Raw genomic sequence first — 22,055 nt, 5'->3', positions numbered from 1 at the left:
TCTGTCCACAAAGGAGACTGACATCCTCCCTAATAGAAGAGCTGGAGATTTCTCTAAAGTAGCAGAATCTCTGGCTGGGATAGAGCCAGCATAGCCAGTTCTATCCCACCCTCTCTTCAGTTCAGATGTGTCAAGGGTGGGAGGAGGTAGGCCCAGGGCACTTTGCATTCCAGTGATCTTGATCCAGCAGAAAGGCTTCCAGGGTGTTGTGGCTGCCTGTGTACGTTAGAGCAGTCTTGAGGCTGCTCTAAATTACACCAGGGACTGAATTGGCCCATAGCTGTCCTCAACCTTGGAGGGGTGGGGGGATACAAAGCTGGTTTTAAGCCACCTTTATCCCTGCCTCCTCAGGTCCTGCTATTATCCTATCTTATCCAGAATTTGAGGTTAAGGAGGTAGGTATTCTTAAAGAGCCCACTCATAAATGAGTTATTTACATAATTAAAATCCATTAGCTGGTTTATGAGGCAGTAAATTCTTAGCTATGTAGAAAATACCATTGTTTGACAAGACATGCAGACATACTGAAAGAGTACATTTACCTCAGAATCTGAGGACTGCAGGGTGCTTGAGGAGTTAAATTTGGAGAATGACCTTGCAATTAAGTCACCTTGCTATCTGAACTGATGGCACCAATTGATCTCCTTTGTAGATTCTGGTGCCAGCAGAGTATGCAAAAAAAAAAAAAAAAAAGTCAAACCTGGGGCCTAAATTTAGGTACTTGCATACAGATGGCCTGGCTTATGAAGGCATAGAGCCACTGCACCGATAATCTGGTCTCCTGTCTTTCATCCAAAACTTTCCTCCCATTCTCTGTCACTGATGAACGTACCACCATTCTCCCTGTCACTGATGCTTGGAACCTGGGAGTCTTTAATTTCGCCCTTTCCCTTTACATCTAGACTGTGTCCAATATCTTGCTGTTTTTTCCTGCATAACATATATTTGAAATCAAACCTTGTCTTCCTGTCCAGTCACACGCAACTCTTGTCCAGGCCCAAATCGTCTCCTGTGTTGATTGCCATAATCTCCTCCTCTTTGGTATCCTGATATCCACATCTTCTTGGCCTTTCAAACCAACTCCCTATTTTGAATATCTCCACTGACTCTCCCTTTTCCACACACATCAAATTCAAGCTATTCCCCCCGCTCAAGCACTTTACGCTCTGTCCCTCCCTCCTTATTTGCCCCTGTCTCTTTTTAGTTTGTCCTGCACCCCACAACTCAGCGAATGACAACAGCTTTGAGACCCCATTCATCCGTTTCTTCCACAACTATTCCAGGGTTTTTTCCCACACTGCTGTATGCTGAATGGCTTCTCCTCATTTAAATCCCTCCTCAAGACTTGCTTCTTCCACAAAGGCTACAAGAAATTAGCCCAAGTAAGCCACTGATCTCATTCTGTTTACAAAAGCAAGCCAACACACCTACTTCACCATCTGGTGCACTAACCTTCTCTAAGTTACTGAATCGCTAAACATTGCCTTGGTCCTGGTTGTGGATTTCTGCTAACCACTTCCCCTTTGGTTTAACCTGTACCCATGCTGGAGCTTACAGCTCACCTCAGAGTTCTTTTCAGCATAATTGCAACTGCCTACTGTGCAGACGGGGAAAATCACCTCAGAAGTGTGTGGGCACAGTTCACTAGAGGCAAGCCCCACTTTACATTAACCTTACGCAGACATAACTGCCCAGTTAACCTAAACAATTACACTCTTTAGAATGGTATTTAACTTAATCCAATGACCTAACACTGAATCTGTTTTCAACTTTTTCCTCCATATTTACGTTTTTATGCTATTTTTATATGAGCAATTTTAATAAAGTAGGACCATGCAATATCCGCAGTATGCCAAGTAGGACCATGCAATATCCATCCGCTCATGAGGATGTTGCCTACAACAAATGTGCAAGGCTGAAAGTGTGCCATTACAAGTCCTATTGTCCTGATGACCTATCCCAGCAGAACTCCCCATGTACTTGAACCATGCTAATGACTTGGACTTGCTATGGTTTGTAAAATGGATCCATGTTTTAACTGGATCCCCTGATATAGTTGATTTTGTTTTGTAGATGGGAACTTAGAACATAGTTTTGCTCTCAGCACGCAAAGCTTCAGTCACTTGCTTTAAAAAGGACTGTATTTACTTAGGAATTTTTAAATAATTATACCATTACATAGAGAAGTTAATGTTGCTTTGTTCATTTAATCTCTCTTTGTACTGGCTGGGAGCCAACGCTCTTTTCTTGTGGTGTGTACTGTAAATTGGAAAGCTAAGATTATTGGCTCTAACCTACATTCAGGTTCTGGACATGAGGTAGCAGCTTGCCTGGAGCCGACTGGAAATAGCCTGGTGATAAACCAAATTTAGAATAACTCTTCTGTTGCCTTAATTGAAAGGATTGTGCTGTGACTACTGGGACAAAAGTGTCCCACTGCAACTAAAAACACAGGAGCAAAGACAACATGATTCAAGGAGAAAATACTTTTTTCACTGTAGAAAAATATGTAAAATGCTTAGCCATAGGAACAGCATATATATATATATATATATATATATATATATATATATATATATATTTCTTTTTTTTAACCCTGAATTGAGATATCTGAGCCATTAGCAATTATCTTTGAAAAGCCATGGAAGATGGGTGAGATTCCAGAGAACTGGAAAGGTGCATGTACAGTACCAATCTATAAAAAGGGGAATAAGGACAAACCAGGGAATTACAAACCAGTCAACTTAACTTCAACACCTGAAAAGATTAATTAGGCAATCAATTTGCAGACACCTAGAAGATAATAAGATGATAAGTAACAGACAGCATAGATTTGTCAAGAACAAATTGTGTCAAACCAACAATTCTATGATTCTATGAATGGTGCTATGTAAACATAAAATATGATTTATATTGTACTCAAAAATTATTTTCTATATCCAGTTACATGGAATAGTGATGTATATCATCTTTGTCTTTAGCTTAGTGTGCAAGCTGAACACAAGAACCACTATATTGGCAGCAACAAATCCAAAAGGCCAGTATGACCCTAATGAATCAATCTCTGTGAACATAGCCCTTGGCAGTCCTCTATTGAGCAGATTTGACCTGGTCTTAGTATTGCTAGATACGAGAAATGAAGACTGGGATCGCATAATTTCTTCTTTCATATTGGAAAACAAAGGTAAGAATAGACTCTTTGAATGTATATAAAGCTTCTTCTCCGCACTGACCTTTCCCAAATGTTCTACAGCCCAGTTTTGGAGTGACCACTTCAGTGACTGAAAGGGTAGTTCAGTTTATTTTCATTTGATCCTTGATTTCATGCACGGTGCCAGTTGTGCTGGTTGTGATGTGGTTGCCTGTCCATTAGGAATAGGACTGAGACCACCAATCCCTGTCACCTAGATCAGTGGTTCTCAACCAGGGGTCCGGGGCATCCCGGGGGGCCATGGGCAGGATCAGTGTTAGACTTGCTGGGGCCCAAAAAGCTGAAGCCCTGTTGTGCGGGGCTGAAGCCTGGGACCCTGAGCCCTGCCACCTGGGGCTTAAGCTGGAGCCTGGGCAACTTAGTTTTGCAGGACGCGTGGGGTCCAAGGCAATTGCCCTGCTTGCTACCCCCTAACGCCAATGTTGACTTTTATATGCAGAAAATGCGTTGTTGTGGCACAGGCGGGTCGTGGAGTTTTTATAGCATGTTGTGGGAGGCCTCAGAATGAAAAAGATTGAGAACTCCTGACCTAGATTACTAAACACCTGTCAGATGGTGACAACTTTCAGTCAGCCTCACTCCATTCCTGCCCCTTCTACCGTGTCCTCCACACCCGCTTCCCTTCCCTTTCCCTTTAGCTGATCCCCTACTACGTAACATACCCTACAAAGTAAAAGTGGAACTAACATGGCATTTGCTGCTCTCATATTGTTCACTTGGTTTGTTTTGTTGCCCCTCTTCCTCTACCCTGTCTTGTCCATTTAGACAATATTGTCTCTTGATTCCTTATACTCCCCATGTGTCTGTACCATCAGTTGTGTCTCTTGTTTTATACTTAAGACTGTAAGGGCTTTGAGGGAAAGACTGTCTTTTTGTCTTGCACAATGAGGTCCAGGTCCATGCCTGAAGTTCTGAGGTGCTACAGTAATAATCATAATAAATAAATAAAAAGGTGAGGAAAATCTTCTTGCAGTCTCTCCTCCAGTGCACACCTGTGCCACATCTGGCACATAGTGATTGGCCCTATAAAATATGTAAGATACCTAGAGGAGATAATCATATATTTATGTGGCGCTTTTCATCTCAAAGATACCTGGATGTTTTACAGACTGAACAAGCTGATAAACAGTGAGCCTGATCTTACTCCCATTTAAATTGATGGGAGCTTTGCTGTTGACTTTATTAGAAGCAGGATTGGATGTTGGAGCCTGGGGTGAAACACAGCAATGTTACAAAACAGTTCAGGGCAAGACCTTTCAGCAGAACATGAGCAGTTTAAACAGTAAGGAAATTAGGTAGGTAGTGTAGGCATAGACCATGCTGGGCTTGAGTAAACTTGCATGTAGCTTGATCTGAGTGTAAGGTTAAACTGTAAACAAGGATGTGACAGGTTGTGGACCAGAGATGGTGTTTTTGAGCTAGGTAAGCGTGAACACCTTGAACTGATAAGCTTGAAATGTCTTAAGGTGAGGACATCAGCAATAAGTCCTTACACAATCTGCAAAGCAGTTGGTTCTTACATGGACCCTGTGATGTCCAAATCAATTCAATTAAAGAAGTATAGATGTTAGGAGCTAGGAAATAGAACCTGAGTGACATGCTGGACAAGGTGTTTTGGATAAGCTGAGTGGAAAAGGTCTTGGAGGGAATCCCAACAGATAGAATGTAATAACCCACTCTGGAATTTGGCCAGATCATAACTGAGCTAAGAGAATGACAGTTCCTTTCTGCTCAAAATGTAATAAAACCTCATTTTACATTCATTTATTTAACAGAAATCTTTAGGAAAGACTGGGAGTGGATGGGTCATTACACAAAGTAAAACTATTTCCCCATGTTTATTTCCCCCCCACACACAGTGTTCCTCACACCTTCTTGTCAGCTGCTGCAAATGGACCATTTTGATTCCCACTACAAAAAGTTTTTTTCTCTCCTGCTGGTAATAGCTCACCTTCACTGATCACTCTCGTTAGAGTGTGTGTATACATATCTCTTCCTACTGTGTTTTCCACTGCATGCATCCGATGAAGTGGGCTGTAGCCCACAAAAGCTTACGCTCAGATACATTTATTAGTCTCTAAGGTGCTACAAGGACTCCCGTTGTATCTCTGTCATTGTTCTGAAGTTACTGACTGAGCACTTTTTACACAGGATGCCCAAGCAAATCAGAAAACCTCTGGAGCATGGAAAAGATGAAGACCTACTTTTGTCTGATAAAGAATCTACAGCCAAAACTGTCTGATGAGAGCAACCTGATTCTTGTCCGTTATTACCAGATGCAGCGGCAGAGTGATTGCAGAAATGCTGCCCGAACTACCATTCGCTTATTAGAGAGTTTGATACGCTTAGCAGAAGGTGAGCACATGGCAGTTTTTGTTTTTCTGCCCCACCATTTTTTTTTAAATGGACACGTTAAAAGTGCAATTATAATTCATAGGTTAAGTAGCGACCTTCCAGCTAAACTAGGGATGGATGAACCTCCTTGAGTTTTAGCATTAGTGAACCTATAGGTTTTGTGGGGGGTTTAGATATACAAAACTAGTTTGAATTTTAATTTGTTATATTTCTCCCAAAAAAAATTTAAACCAGTGTTAAGAAGTTAAAGGGAAATGAGCAATGATAATTAAGGACCCAATGCTGCAAACACTTGGCACGTGATGTCAGTTATCCCAATGAGCCCACAATGACTGGCTCCTTTATAAATCTAATAAAGCTGCATATGTCCATTGTAGCTAATTGTGTAAATATATTTCTAGGCAGAGATTTTTAAGCACGAAATGTGGATTAATTAATTAGTTAATATTTGCACAGCACTCTAAAAAAGTAAAGGATTACATCAATCATATGATTTTTCCTTAATGCCTGTCTCAGGGTTTCCTTCTTTAATTTTGGGTCCATTCTTGGACATTTCAATCACACCCCACTCCTGCTCATTCTGAAGCCAGAGGGATTATTGCCTGAGGAAGACATAAGAAGGGTGTAAGGATTTGGCCCTTACCATCCCATAATGTTACTAACAATAAACATTTATTTCATTTTAAATACCAAGAATGCTGTCCACATTGTGTACTAACGTGCTATGAAATTTCACTTTAAAATCAAAACTGTATTTGAGTTTTAAGAACAAAAAATAAAGAAAGTGTGAAATATCTAGGGTAGTGCTCTTTTGTCCTTTAAAATGGCTTAACGGTTTTTAAAAAATGAATTTAAAAGAACATACAGTAACTTTCTATAACAAATTTCAGCCCAGAGTGATGTTTTATTTTGTCAAAGATGTTTCTTTTATTAGTCAATTGTTTCTATTTGACTTTCTTTGTCTGTGTGGGGGGCGGGGAGGAGAGGGATTGTTTTTGTTTTGTTTTGTAAACTTTCCTATCATTTAAAGCCTTTATCCTGCAGATACTTTCATGCTATTCACGTTCTAAAGTATTTTACATAAGTATGCATTCTCATGATCAGGGCCTTAACCAGCACTTTTTATTTTCAAAGTCTTATACAAAAGTACCATTTTTCTTGCTTAAAAATAACTGTTCCATCAGCGTAATTACACAACCAATCAGAATGGCATAGTATGGAGAATTATTTGCATTATATCTATTCATAAAATTTATTCTATTTTGGGTAATGGTGGTTATGGGAAGCAAAGCAGGACAAAAAAAATAATATGGAAAAAACATGTTTAAATAACATTAAGGCTGTGACAGAGACCAACAAAAAGAAGGAAATGCAAAGTGCGGACTATTGCTTAAATCATATCTTTTGTCACGCAGTACGAAAGGTTAGCTTTAATTTTAAAATTCTTTTTGTTAGGTTTTGTTGCTATCAATACATTTGGATAGATTAAATATTATTTTATACTACATTTATCATCATGGTATCTCAACACCTTACAGTTGTTTAAATATAGTCTTTTGCTTTTCTTTCTTCCAATTCCTTCAAATTGTTATTGAATCTCTAATCCAGAAGACACACCTCATTTCTAATAAGGAGAGTTAAGTTTTCCCAATTCTGCAGACACTTTTGACAGTGAAGTCAATGGGACTATTTTTATGCTTAAAGTTAAACACATGCATAAATGTTTTCAGAATCAGGCCTGAATTTGTTAGCCTCTGGTTGCTAATACAAACAAATGCTTTTCAACTTCAATAACATTTTTTTTAATGCTCATTTATTTTTGCTAGCCCATGCTCGATTGATGTTTAGGGACACTGTAACTTTGGAAGATGCTGTGACAGTGGTCTCAGTGATGGAATCGTCCATGCAGGTAAGCTTTTTTATAGGAAATGACACTACTACAATCCCATGCTCTATGATTCAATCCATTTAAGGAGACTACTATGTATAACTGTCTCCATCTCCTTGGAGAACAATCCATTTTAATATTCAGACATTGAAATATAATTGAGTTGAGAAACTGGGTTATCGTAGATGGATGGATGGATGACACTTGTATTTTTTCAGTTAGACATTAGCTATTATATGTGAGAACCAAAAAAAAAATTGAGTTTTGAGAAAGTTTTAGAAAGATTAACAGGTGCCAGAGCAGTGTAAAAGGACTTAGCATAAATGAGAATCAGGCCCAGAACATTTAGTCATCATCACAGTTTGTTACTCCAAAATTGTAGCCAAGACATGGTGGTGTTGCTTATATCAAATAGTTCTTTGGGAGAACAAAGTATTGACCGCTAGCACTGCACCGGGCAGTATTCAAGTATTTGCCTAGGCTCTCCACATTCATATTTGCAGCATTCCTCATCTTCCATTTTGTCATATTGTCACCATGTTTGCCACCCCAGCTCTCACTCCATTTGGAGTACATCATTGTTTTTGTTTGAAGTCAGTCCCTGGGGGGAGTTGTTCTAAAGAACCAGGTTCTCCCAGAGCATCGGCATTTCCTGCCATTTTGTTACTCTGTAGCCTTCCACAGTGGGATTTTGGGGTAAGGGATTTTCAGGGGTGAAGCTTTTTTTGGACTTCAGTCTCTTGTGTGGTGGAATGTGTCCAAACAGTGGATGTCTTGATACATGCACCTGTTTTTGTTTCTCCTTTCTACTGAAGACATCCCATCTTACAAATATTGGTGCAATTCATGTGAGGCAATATAGTGACAGCATGGGAGTTGGTTTCAAAGTGCCTGTGATGATCCTACAGGATTGACTGAGTTCAATATCAGTTTTGTGTGCATGGCCCAAGCAAGACCATATGGATGTACAGTATTCTGCAGTCGAGTGACACAGACTGAGACAGAGTGTTTTTGGAACAGCTCCCCATTTTGTGCTGGCCAGTTTCTGGAGTATACAGTGTTAGGAGTTCACTTTCTTTTGCAGCTTCTTTACGTGCTCTTTGAATGTCAATACTCAGTCTAATGTGACCCAAGGTACACCAGATATTCATAATGCTCAAGGATTGTACCATCCCACAATATCTGGAAGTTTTACTTGACCTGATGGTATTTCACATGGAAGGTACACACTTGTGTCTTACTGGAGTTGGCATTTAGAAACCATGTGCAATAGTACTTTCCAGGCACACTCAGAGAGCCAGTTAAAATGCGCTCAGTATCCTCAAATCTTTCTGATTGAGCAACAATTCAAAGAACATCAGCATAAATGAATCTGTGCACGAGGGGATTCTGCTTGGTCATTTGTGTAGACATTAAACAGCAAGGGTGTTAGCACTGAATTGTGGGGTAATCCATTCTGCTGAGTACATCATCCGCTCTTCTGACCACCCATCTCAACAAAGAAACATTGATTTTCAAGCAGGGAGGAGATGATGTGGACCCTCTTGCTATTTCTCAACATTCTTGCCTATTTCACTAAGAGTGCATGATAGTTCACAGTGTTTAGTTCGGATAGGAGATGAATGAGAAGGGAACAGAATAAAATTTTGCAAAATAATGAATGGTATAGAGAATGTAACTGGGCATTCCTATTTATCATTTCTCGTAATACAAAATCAAGGGGACATTCAATTAAAATGAAAGGCAACAGACTTAAAACCAATAAAAGGAAATATTTTTTACACAATGCATAACTAACCTCTGGAACTCATTGTCAAAAGATATCATTCAGGCCGAGAGCTTACACCAGATAGGATATATGTTGAAGGGATATGAATCCTTGGGGCTAAGGGCATAATCTAGCTACTAACAGAAGCTAGGAAGAAACATCCCCTAGGAGCAGGTTATCCCCAAATTATCTGTGAGGGGTTTTTAGCACCTTCATCTGAACTATGTGATATTGGCTCTATCAGAGACTGTCTCTTGCACCATTGGTCTGATCTAATATTACATTTCCCGTTTTCTTGTACAGGTTGGTATCTCATGACTATGAGAAACCATATATGCAAATGATGATACATTTTATGTAGCACCTTTAAAGCAGAAAGACCTCAAAGCATTTTCATAGAATCATAGGACTGGAAGGAACCTCCCGAGGTCTTCTAGTCTAGTTCCCTGCACTCAAGGCAGGACTAAGTATTATCTAGACCATCCCTGACAGCTCTTTATCTAACCTGCTCTTAAAAAATCTCCAATGACAGAGATTCCATAATCTCCCTAGGCAATTTATTCCAGTGTTTAGGAAGTTTTTCCTAATGTCCAACCTAAATTGCCCTTGCTGCAATTTAAACTCATTGTTTCTTGTCCTATCCTCAGTAGTTAAGGAGAACAATTTTTCTCCCTCCTCCTTGTAACAACCTTTTATGTTATTGAAGACTGCTATCATGTCACCTCTCAGTCTTCTCCTGACTAAACAAACCCAATTTTTTCAATCTTCCCTCATAGGTCATGTTTGCTAGACCTTCAGTCATTTTTTATGCTCTTCTCTGGACTTTCTCCAATTTGTCCACATCTTTCCTGAAATGTGGCATACAGAACTGGACACAGTAATCCAGCTGAGGCTTAATTAGCGCGGATTAGAATTACTTCATGTGTCTTGCTTACAACACTCCTGCTAATACATCCTAGAATGATGTTTGCTTTTTTTCCAACAGTGTTACACTGTTGACTCATATTTAGCTTGTGATCCACTATGACCCCTAGAGCTTTTTCCGGTGTACTCCTTCCTCAGCAGTGGTTTCCTATTTTGTATGTGTGCAACTGATTGTTGCTTCCTAAATGGAGTACTTTGCATTTGTCTGTATTGAATTTCATCCTATTTTCTTCAGACCATTTCTCCAGTTTGTCCAGATTATTTTAAATTTTATTACTATCCTCCAAAGCACTGCAACCTCTCCCAGCTTGGTATCATCCACAGACTTTATTAGTGTACTCTCTATGCCATTATCTAAATCATTGATAAAAATATTGAACAGAACCAGACCCAGAACTGATTCCATTTTATAGACTACGGCTGTGATCCTGCTGTCTTTTCTCAGACAAACCTCAGAAAGGTAGATATCCAAAGGCACAAATGGCAGTTAGGCATCTATGACCTGCTACTGACTTTTAATGTGAGTTAGGTGAGTAATTGCCACTTGTGCCTTTGAAAATGTACCCCACAATTGCTTCAAATGGAATTTTGCTTCTTCAAGAACTACAGAATCTGACCCTATACAGCGTAGAAAGATTACTACAGTCTCTGCTGAAATGCAGCCACTAGTGGGGTTGGAACAGGTCAGCTTTTTAGCAGCATGCAGCAACATTACACAAAGGGCAAGTTAAGAAGTGATGTAGAATAACGTTTTCAAATGAAACTGCAGTGAGAAGTTAGGGAGACAGGATATAACTAACCAGATTAGAATTTGACACGATACTGGTCAGTACTGTTAAAAATCCTGCGCACAGTTTTGTATATACAAGACCATCTTGAATTACCTCCTTTTTTTTTCTTTTCTTTTGTTTGCAACTTGATGAAATAACTGACTCAAATTAATATACACATTACACTCAAATTTTCATCCTGTCAGAGTGCAGAAAAGAAGTAAAGTTATTGTTTCATAATTGTATATTACTCTTTTATTTATGCATAGCCTTATGGTATGATCGACTGAGGGGTTCTGAAATGCATAATTAGCATCTGTCTAGTGGGTGTCAGTGGGAGTTTTGCCTGAAGGATTGCAGGATTGGGCTTGACATTAGCTCTTCATAATTACCCCAATATGCCGAATACCCGCATACCTCAGGACCACTATGGGGGCCATCTGTTTTCAACCACCTGTGAAGTACAAATTTTCCCTTGTAACAGCTTTTTCTTGAAGGGGGTAATTTATTTATTTTTATTGAAAGATTTAAAAAAACAAACAAGAAAAAGGTTATTTTAAGAAAAAATATCCTTCCTGGGGAAAAAAGTAATAAAGAATATACATTGTTTTTTCATTCAATACCTGAGACGGTTTAACTCTCTCACTCTGTCTCTCTCAGAACTTAGATAGCCCACAACTCCGTAGTACTGAACATCTCTCTCTGTGTGCTAATCATTGGAAATGATTAGAGTTGCTTATAATTATAGTAGTTCATAGTTCCTTAGTATCTTGTTGTCTGCTTCCCTCTTTTTTTTTTCTTGGTTAACAACAGCATTTGCTACTTACTTTTTCAACCTGTTCTGTTGGGATTTCCTTTAGTTTCTTCAGTTTTGTCCATTGAATTTGGTGAGAGACATATAATTTCTCTCAAAAGCCTTCTTATTTTCTCTCCAACTGTCAATTTTTAGAGTGTGGGAGGGTAATGGAAACAAGCAGGTGATTGAATAATTCTAGAGGGGCTGGCGACTGCCACCTTTCAGCTTTGCAAAGACGGAATCAAGCCTTGCATTTGTAACTCCTACAATATCATACCCCACTCAGTGCGAAACCAAGGGTCATGGGGTTCAGCTCAGTAGTCATGTATTTCTTTTGGTCCTCTTGAGCAGTTGCCTGGCTGGTTGGCCTCTCTTGTTCTCATCTCTTTTTATATCCTTGTCCTTACCCTTTATTCCACCTTTATTTTTCCCTTATTCCCTGTCTGCCCTCTTGTCCACCACCTCTTACCTCTCCTTCTTGATTCATTCTGTTCCCTTGCTCTGTGTCCTCCTGTTGTCTTGCCTGTCCTTCTTTCCATCCTGCATTTTACTCTCAGCCTTGATTTACTCCAAAGTTTGCTCTCTGCCCTTCTTACTTCTGTCTTTCATTCCATGATTTCCACTCCTTATCCAGCTCTGTCTCCTCTCCCTTGCTTCCGATTTCTCCCTTGTACTTCTCATTTTCAGTTTCCTTTCCCAGCTCCTCCACCCTCACGTGCACATCACTGTTCTCCAGTTGTTGGGAGCACTGCTAACTCCTTTGAGTGATTGAGAACCTCTGGTGCTCTGCTTCTTGTTCTGCCTACATGTGTATCAAGCAAAGAGCTAAATGCTGATCAGAAGTGTTGAACGTATGGACTGGCCATGTGGGAGCTGGATGGGCGGCATTCCGTACCCTGCAGATGGCACTCTAGAAAACCAAATATCTTGGAGGCTTGAGCACAAGACCAAGAGATGAAAATTAGCAGGAAGTTACCCTATATCCTGTGACATTCTATTTACTGTTATACAAAAACAAAAAATAACACCCATACACACAGACACAACACACACACAGAGGCAACAATACTACATTAAAAGAACACTTTAAGGTTGCAAAGTTAAACACTCAGAAGTTAGGCCTGTGCTGTCTTAACTTGGCCTCCTTGTGCATATGCGTTAGGATACCATCTTTAATTATATGAGTACATGCTATTTTTTCCACAGCACCCATGCTTCATTCAGTATGCAGGCTGGACTGTGCTCACTTAATGAGCAGCTTTTCAATATGTTGTTGTATTGTCATTGTTCAGTCTGTGGCCCTAACCCTAATTCACTGCACACTATTCAAACCCTGCTCTGAAGACAAAATTATTGATTTCCTCCTGGGATTTTCCAGGGCACTCATCAGTTTAGTATATGAATGTTTCAGACATTAATTAATTTTCACAGCACTCCTGTGAGGTGAGAGGGTGGTATTATCCCCATTTTACAGATAGAGAGCTGATGCACAGAAAGAGTAAAGTAAAAAGTATCCACTATTTTGGGTGCCTAATTTGAGACATCTAAGAGCTGAGTTTTCAGAGTACATGGCATTATTTGGCACTTTATATGTTCAAAGCACAACTCTCAGTGACTTTATTTGCAGTTGTGAGAGCTCATCACTTCTACAAATCAAACCCCAAACTCTAAAGTTGGGCAATTTGAAAATGAGGAACAAAAGTTTGGTTTAAATGACTTGCCATGCATCACATAGGAACTCTGGCACAGGAAAGGACAGAATCCAGTTCTCCAGGGCAGCATTCAATTGTCTTAACCATGACACCCAGCTTTCTCTTACACACCTTCCAACTTCTGCAACAAATGAGGGCAGAGGTCCTTCAAACAACAGCCTCCTTTACTACACAACCCTGATTCATCCCAAGAGCAGGTCCATCTTGTGCACTCAGCAAGCAGAGTAATTATTCCAAATAAAGTCACTTTTATTCAAGAATAGAGTGTCCACATGGGGGAGTTATTATGGAATAGCTAAATTATATTGGAATAGTTATTCGGAATAGTTATGCTGGTCAATTTTCCTCATATAAACAAGCCCTAAACCACAAATCTTCTAACTCCCATTCCTGTGTTTTAACCATTCAACCAGGGTTCCTCTCCTCTTTAAGGATACATTTACTCAGCTCCATGGCCTGGCTGCAGCTGACTCGGGCTCAGGATACTGGGCTAAAAATTGTTGTGTAGATTTTCAGGCTGAGGCTGGAGCTGGAGCTCGGCCCCTCCACCCTGACAGGGTCCCAGAGCTCAGGCTCCAGCCTGAGCCCGAAGATCTAAACAGCCATTTTTCAGCCCTGTAACCCAAGCCTCACGAGCCTGAGTCAGCTGACCTGGGCCAGTCATGGATTTTTTATCCCTGTGGTAACCTAAGTGGAAAAATTACAATCTTGTCAGTTATAGATGTTACTCACTTATAAAAATTCTAAGGAATTCAGAGGCCTTCTTTCCTAATATTCATTTTTATCAACTAAAAATCCCTAAGAATAAACTGTCTCTTCAGACCTCAGATAGATTCTCTTTATATTTTTTGTGTAAATCCAAGTAATAATAATAATAAACAAAGAGTCTGACCTTGCAAACACTTATGCAAGTACATAATTTTATCCATGTGAGTTGTCCCATTGACTGCTATGGAATTACTTGTGTAAGTAAAGTTATTGGGTAAGTATTTGCCACATCAAGTGCTAAAATAGCCAATGGCAGGTTGTAGATAAAACTGTCTTTGGTGTTAAAATCTGATGCTGAGTAACCAAGATGTTTCCATTTTTCTGGTGGCACAGGGAGGTGCACTTCTCGGAGGCATCAATGCACTGCATACCTCATTTCCAGAAAACCCAATGGAGCAGTATCGAATGCAGTGTGAACTCATCCTGGAGCGACTGGAGCTGCAGAATCTTCTGCATGAAGAATTCAAAAGACTTGACAGGTGATAATACGAAGATTAACAAAGAATTCAATAGAGTAAAAGGATTGCTGACAATAACTGTACTAAGAGATTCTAAAAATAGAACCTGACTCAGGAAAGAGACCTTCAGTGGAGTTGAAAAAGCAGGGGATTTTTAAAGGAGCATACTGAGATCATTATAAGACCATTTTTCATTCTGGGATTATTGAATTTATGGAGGGTTAAATAACATTTTAATGATTTCTCAACATACATCCAGATACATTTAATCTAATTCCAGTAAGGTCAGAAAGTTGCAATTTGTTAATTTTATTAACTTTTTGATTCCTGTTTGTTAAAGTACAGCAAGCTTTGCTTTATTTTTTTTTAAAAAGGTTATTTTATGTTTGTCTGGTTGGATCCCTTTCTTTGTGATAACGGGTGATAAGTCTGGATCAAAATTATTTTTTTGGGTGATATATTTTTCGGATACTGAAAATATTTTAGATTTTCACTGGATGGTCAGCAGCTTTTAGCTCATTGGTTTCATCTTTGGAGAGTCTATTTGTTCTTAATAATAGAAAACTCCTTTTAACTTATTGAGGTGAGGCAATAATAATCTAAAGAAAAATAACTTTTGTCTCCTGAACTGACAGCAAGCTCTATAAGAAACACATACTTGTTTTTATTAAAGAAAGATAAAAGAATAATGTTATTAAAGGAATAAAAGCAGCTGTGAAAATATGAATTTCCCTTGAAAAATGTTGAGCTCTGTTTTATAACACAGAGTAAATCACATTCCCAATAAGCCTACAGAGCAATAAAAGCAACTGAAATGAAGTTGAAAGTGAGCTGGCTCCAAGAGACCAAAGCAAGTTTTAAAGTAGAAAAAAAGTTCACATCATTTTGCTTTTTTTTTTTTTTTTTTTTTTAAAGATCCTTTCTACCTTGGAGAAACCACATAATAATTAATAAATGCCTTACATTTATATAGCATCTTCTGTCTCAAAGGATACACAAGCCATATGTAGTACATAGGAATTATTTTATCCACCACTGAAATGCAGTCACTTCTGAGATGGAACATGACTGTTGTTTATTAGTTCATAAAAATACTGATTTAGGACATGAAGCAAAGAAAATTAGTATCTCCTGTTAAAATGGGTGAGTTTAGGCAGAATACAATTAACCAGACTGATATTTGGCCAGAACACTCCTGTTGTTTCGAAACAAGCTATGAAAATGAAAACAACAACCACAAATGGTGAGAACCTGGTTTTACAGAGCATCCAGAAAGCTTCACCCCGAGCACTAGAGAGCGTCTTAACATATTGTTCCATAGTGACTCTGAGGGAAGTGAATCATTTTCTGAATCACCAATAACCACTTCTTCGTGCAGCATCTAAATTTTCCTCACCCGTCGCTCATCTAAGATTTGACCCTGTTTAGCATGAGATCTGATGAGATCACAGTTCTAGGAAGTGTCACTGCAGGGTGCATCACTCATAAGCACTACAGGCATTTGTAATTCTGTAAACCCATTTTTTAAAAATTGAAATCAAAGACCATAACTCTGGTTAACTTCTAGAACTTGTTGGTATATCTTGATGCAGGGTAATAATCAGGATACGTTATGTATCTACTCTTTAAAACAGTAACCTTTTTGCCTAAATCTAACTGTGTGTGTCACATTGTGAAGAACCCAGAAAGAGAATATACACATTCAGAAAAAAGGACTTAAGTAAATAATACGAAATATAAATTACACTGTCAAATGGAACAATCTACATTTTCATACTAAAATCCACTTTTTGTTTGAGCAAAATTCACAGGCAATTTGCAAGAGTGAACCAAATATGGTTGTAAATGCTAGTATTTAATAAGTATGGACCAAATTCTGCCACCCTTACTCATGCTAAGTAATGCATTACTCCAAAAAAATAGTTCTCCCTACCATGAATAAGAAGGTCAGATTCTGCTCCTTAATGCAGGAATCTGCTGCAGGAGCAAAAGGAGATCAGACATTGCTGCACTAAGGCCAGTGTTATATATGGGACATAGTGATTCTATTATGCTGCTGGATTCCTTTGTAGTCTCTCTCTCTCTCTCTCTCTCTCTCTCTATATATATATATATATATATATATATATATATATATATATATAAAAAAAAGGAGCAGCAAAGGAGAGAAAGGAAGAAAAATGAAAAATTAACCTACTTACTTGTAAAAATATTTTTTCCTCCTCATCCAACAGATTACAGAATGAAAATTCATGTCAGTTGCAGCCCGGAGAGACCAGCAAAAATACTACTCATGGATCCTTAAGCGATGATACCTTTGGGCAGTCAGAGCAAATGTCCCAGACAGAACTCTCAGACCAACAAGGGAATAACGGAAAACAGCAAAATTCTTTGGTCAAAGGGAGCAGTAAAGCTGATACACATCTAGAGCCCTCAACTAGCCAGGCAGCTGGTAAAAACAGAGATACAAATAACCTGAGTAAACACAATGAGAGCAGAGCTGATGGCAGCTTGACCTGGTTTGACAGCATGGTAGATGACAACATGGATGCTGAAGAAAGTGTTCAGCAGTCCCTAATCCCCACGAGACCTCTAGATAATTTGGCTTTGAAAACAATGAATGACAAATCCTGTTCTAAAGAAAAAAGTGGTTCAAGACAAAGCAGAGAAACTGGGATGGGACAGTCACTGGCAACTGTGGACCTCAATGCTACTTCTAGACAGGATGTAGTTTCTGGTATTGATGAGAAAAGGACAAAAGGACATAAAAATCTTTATTCTGAGGCAAATATTAAAGATCCAGCCTCAGAAAATGCTAGTGTGCCTGATTCAGTGGTGACACAACAGGTCTCTAAGAGGTGGCAGAGATTGCGCACAGAGAGAGCTCACAATTTTTGTGCAAGTACACAAGACCCCAAAGCAGACACCCTTCCTTCTCCACTGTCTTTCCAGTCAGCAGCTGACCCACGAGTTCCTTCAGGTGATATGAATAATGTTTGTGCACTAGGAAAGAGTAGGAATAATGTGCTGGTAGTAGCTGAGAAGCAGATAACTTCCATGAGAAAAAGAAATAAAGACCAAACGGTGAAGGAAGCAATAGCAACAGGTTCCAGTGAGCCAGAAATCATTGAGACTGAAGGACCTCCAGTGGCTAAACTGGCTAAATTTTCGTTCAGACAGAGGACAAAATTTGTTCATCCTTCTGAAAGTAAGAGCAATGCAGAATTGCCTCCCTCACAATCAGAGGCTGTTTTTAAGCCTCACAGGATTTTGAGAACTGTAGCAGAAGGAGAGCAGCCAGAGGAAGAATGTTATCCCCCTGCGAAACACCAGAAAAAGCTAATGAGTTTAGGAAACAATAGTTTGGAGAAGAGACCCCTTGATAATAAAATAAAGGAGCAGCAGCAAAATGAAACCTTACAAAGAGAAATCAAAGAAGCTACAACTGGACACTCAGAGACTGAACAGATCTCAGATATTAGACACCAGTTAACGCCAACTGCCGAGAAGAGCAGGAAAGGAGAGGAAATGCCTGGTGGCCTGAGCACAAAGAAGGTGTGCTCCAGCACGTTAGCAAAACTAGCCAGGTTTTCCTTCACGTCACCTCCTGAATCAAAATCGGAAAATCCACCATCACTTAATGTCACCAGCAACAGGTTGGAAAGCCAGGGACTGCCTCTGAAGACCCATTCTGCGAGCACCAGCAGCAAAAGAAAGTGTTTTGGACTGGGAAATGCCAGCAATAAAAATGTGGTCACAGGAAAATCTCTCTTCTCAATACCAGATTTAGACGATGCCACATTAGATTTTGATTGGGATGAAGAGATTAGGAAAAACCCAAGGTCATAAACCATACTACCTTTCCCCAGCCCCGATCCACCTGTCATTATCAATATATTACTGGGAAACAATATCACCCATATTAATTATTTCCAAAGCTTTCAGGCAGCACCTCAGCTGGCATAAATCAAAATATTTCTTTTAAGTCATTGGAGCTATGTCAATTTACAGCAGCTGAGGATTTGACATACACCACAGTTCAGATGCTACGTTTACCTCTCTAATTGTTTACAAGACTGTTTATAATATCTGTTGACTGTTTCAGTTGACCTGGTATAACTTGAAAACTCATGTGATTTGTGATCATATTCAGAGTATAGTGGTACCTGCAAATGAAGCAGGGTTAATTGACATTTTTTTCTTAATTCAACTCATAAACCACACACGATTGTAATTGATCTTGTGTCCCATGGACCACTTATTCCAATCTTTTGAGGACAGTGTTAGCAAGATGGCGAAGCAAAAGCTAACCGTGCAGTTATATTTTGTTCCTCCTTTACATGCCTTCTCCCTTGATGCATTTAGTGGTATTGTGATATACCATTCTGTTGTGATATGTATTCCTGTGTTATCAATATCAAGAGAATTTTGCTCTGTTTGTGGTTACTGTGGTCCATTGTCCTTTTGATGTGTTGCGTATGCCTGCTTTATTTATTTATTTAACTAGTAGTATCCATTGGTCCAGGCACTTGTTAATAGGATCTTGCAGCTTGCATCTGTCCATGACACAGTGATGGCTTGTGCTGAGTACTGGGGTTCTGTATGCATTCTGGGATCACCAATGTCTATTTTTACCCCAGAATTACACCTCTCTTCTAGGAAATCCCCCTCAAGATAGAGCAGTGGTTTTCAAACTTTTTTTCTGGCGACCCACTTGAAGAAAATTTTGATGCCCGTGACCCAACAGAGCGGGGGTTTGGGGTGTGGGAGGGGCTCAGACCGCAGACAATGGGAGAGGCAGGGGCGGGGACTGCAGGTGCGGGCAGCACACAGAGCCGCCAGGCAGCCCCTGAGCTTGGGGCCACAGGGACATGCCGGCCACTTCCGGGAGCCACCTGAGTTAAGCGCCGCCTGGCCGGAGCCCACTCTCCAAGCCTCCTGTCCCAGCCCTGAGTCGCCTCCTGCACCCTAACTCCCTCCCAGACCCCGCATCCCCTCCCACACTCCGAACCCCTCAGTCCCACCCCCAGCCCAGAGCCCCCTCCTGCACCCAAGACCCCCTCATCCCCAGCCCCACCCCAGAGCCTGCACCCCCAGCTGGAGCCTTCACCCTCTTCCGAAAATGAGTGAGTGAGCAAGGGTGGGGGAGAGCAAGCGAGAGAGGGAGGGGTATGGAGTGAGTGGGGGCAGGGGTTTGGGGAAGGGGCAGGGCCTCAGAAGGGGAAGGGGAGTGGGCAGGGCAAAGGTGTTCTGTTTTCTGCAATCAGAAAGTTGCAACCCAATCAGGCAGGCACACAGCCCCTGCCCATGATGTCAGCCTCTTCCTGGTGCAGGGCTGAGATGGGCTTTAGCTCCCCCCTTATCACCAGCACAGGCCCCGCCCCTGCTCCTTTTCCCCACAAGGCCCCGCCTGTAGGCCAGGCCAAAAGCTGGAGCTGGACCATGGTAAGAGCCGCTCAGGGAGCCCAGGCCACTGTGGGTGAGCCCTGGACCCTCCACCTGTCCTAGCCAGGGGCTGAGGAGCCCCAAAGCAGCCCCCGGCCTGTGTCCCCACCCCCCAGGGCATGCCACCTAGAGCAGGTGGAGGGTCCAGGGCTCCCCACAACAGCCTGGGCTCCCTGGAAGGCTCTTATCACAGCCCAGCCTCCATCCTGGCCAGGGGATGAAGCCTCATAGGAAGAGAAGGAGCAGGAGGCAAGGCCATAACTCCCCCACTTCTACCAAGGGTTCGGTGCTTCTGACTGAAGGAGGTTGTAAGTCCCTTCTGAGATGACTGTGACATCTGTCCTGAGTAAGTTTTAAAGTCAATAGTTTTGCCATCAATATTCAGTTTCACTCTCTAGGCAGGCTCTGTGTCATCCCAAATAACAGATCCCAGAAACAATGGATCTTGATTTTCTGTAATATAAGTCAGCTCCCTGACTGCTTTAATGGGGCAAACAGCGGCAGAATGTCCATATTTCATGCATTTATTACATAGTGTGTCTGTGGCTGGACATGCATCATCTCTTGGGATATGACTTTTTCCACAACTTGGTCATGTAGTCTGGAATTTGTCCTCCTTAACCCAGGTGTTCTCGCTCCTTGCCTCAGGGTTTTTATGATAATGACTTTTAACACTCAAGTGTCTGTTTATAGCATCTAATCTATTTTCAGGTTTTTCAATTTGCTCCTGACATTTGTTCTGTTATTTGTCTAGTTCAGACTGCTTTGCTTTCTTTATAGCTGTGACTAGGGTTAAGTCTATTTTCAGTTGTGGCTGCTGTGAATGATTTTTTATCTGTTAACCCAATAAACTGCCTATCTCTGATGTTTTGCAATCACAGTCTCAGCCAATACATGGAGAGCTCTTATAAAACATTCAGCATTTCCCCCAATTTCTTGAATTCTCTGGTGGAAACATGCTCTTTCACAAACCACATTTCTCCTAAGTATAAAGTGTGCGTCAAACATAGCCAGAGCCCTTTCATAGTTATCTTTGTGACTGTCTTCAGTAAAGTCAAAGGATTTAAAGATATGCTCTGCCTGCTTTCCCATAGCATAAATTAAAGAAACACCTGTATAGCTCCAGTTTTTTGTGGCGTTTGTTTGCAATGTGAAATCTTGCAAAACACAGCTTCCAATCTGTCCATTCGGAAGGTTTGTCAAAGCTAATGTTCTCTGGAGCATTGAAGAGTGGCATGTTGATGAGCTCCTGTAACCTTTGTTCCTTCTGTTTGCAACCTTTGTTTCTGTTTTCCTTCTGTTTCTGTTCTTAGTATACTTCTGGCACCATGTCATGTTTATGTACCAAAAATGGACCGGCTAGAGAGTTTCCTTCTTAGCGAGGCACACACCAGATATGTTCATCATAAGATCCTTGAGTTCTATTATAGTGGAGCTATATAAAAACTTTATATAACTGGGGTCATTTAAGCATTTTAAAATCTATATAACCCATGGGGCAGTGTGTTATGCTGTCAACAGACTTCCAGGGTATGGCTACACTGGCGAGTTGCAGGGCTGGAAAGCCTCTACCAGCGCTGCAATTAGTAAGTGGCCACACCTGCAGGGCACTTCCAGCGCTGCAACTCCCTGGCTGCAGCGCTGGCCGTACACCTCACTCAGCATGGGGAATAAGGATTCCAGTGCTGGTGCTGCAGCGCTGGTCATCAAGTGTGGCCACACACCAGCGCTGTGATTGGCCTCCAGGGTATAAGGTGTATCCCAGAATGCTTTTATAAATTACTCTCTTTGTTTTGTTATGCAGCCTCTCTTTGTTTTGTTATGAACGAGCTCCGATCCAAAAATCCCCTCTGTTTCACTCCCTCCCTGCTTGCCTCTCATTTGATTGTTTACAGCCAGGTACAGATGATCACAGCAAACAGGAGCTCTGTTTGTTTTTTAGATAAGCAACGGAGCTCCG

The 22,055-nt window shown here is 40.7% G+C and overlaps 1 protein-coding gene across 2 annotated transcripts in view; it reads left to right on the top strand.

Annotated features, from left to right (window-relative positions):
* Positions 1 to 19,705, top strand: part of MCM9 (minichromosome maintenance 9 homologous recombination repair factor) — a 74,949-nt gene extending 55,244 nt beyond the window's left edge. For both annotated transcript variants that reach the window (XM_045010548.1, XM_045010550.1), the window contains exons 9-13: positions 2,982 to 3,184; positions 5,363 to 5,566; positions 7,393 to 7,475; positions 14,526 to 14,671; positions 16,885 to 19,705. In XM_045010548.1, coding sequence (XP_044866483.1) covers positions 2,982 to 3,184; positions 5,363 to 5,566; positions 7,393 to 7,475; positions 14,526 to 14,671; positions 16,885 to 18,499 — 2,251 coding nt within the window. In that variant the 3' untranslated portion in view covers positions 18,500 to 19,705. The remainder of the gene's footprint in view (positions 1 to 2,981; positions 3,185 to 5,362; positions 5,567 to 7,392; positions 7,476 to 14,525; positions 14,672 to 16,884) is intronic.
* The last annotated feature ends 2,350 nt before the right edge of the window (positions 19,706 to 22,055 follow it).

This window comes from Mauremys mutica, chromosome 3 (assembly GCF_020497125.1).
Source record: "Mauremys mutica isolate MM-2020 ecotype Southern chromosome 3, ASM2049712v1, whole genome shotgun sequence".
NCBI lineage: Eukaryota > Metazoa > Chordata > Testudines > Geoemydidae > Mauremys > Mauremys mutica.
The sequence above is the reverse complement of the archived record's forward strand: the minus strand, read 5'-3'. Positions and strand labels throughout refer to the sequence as shown.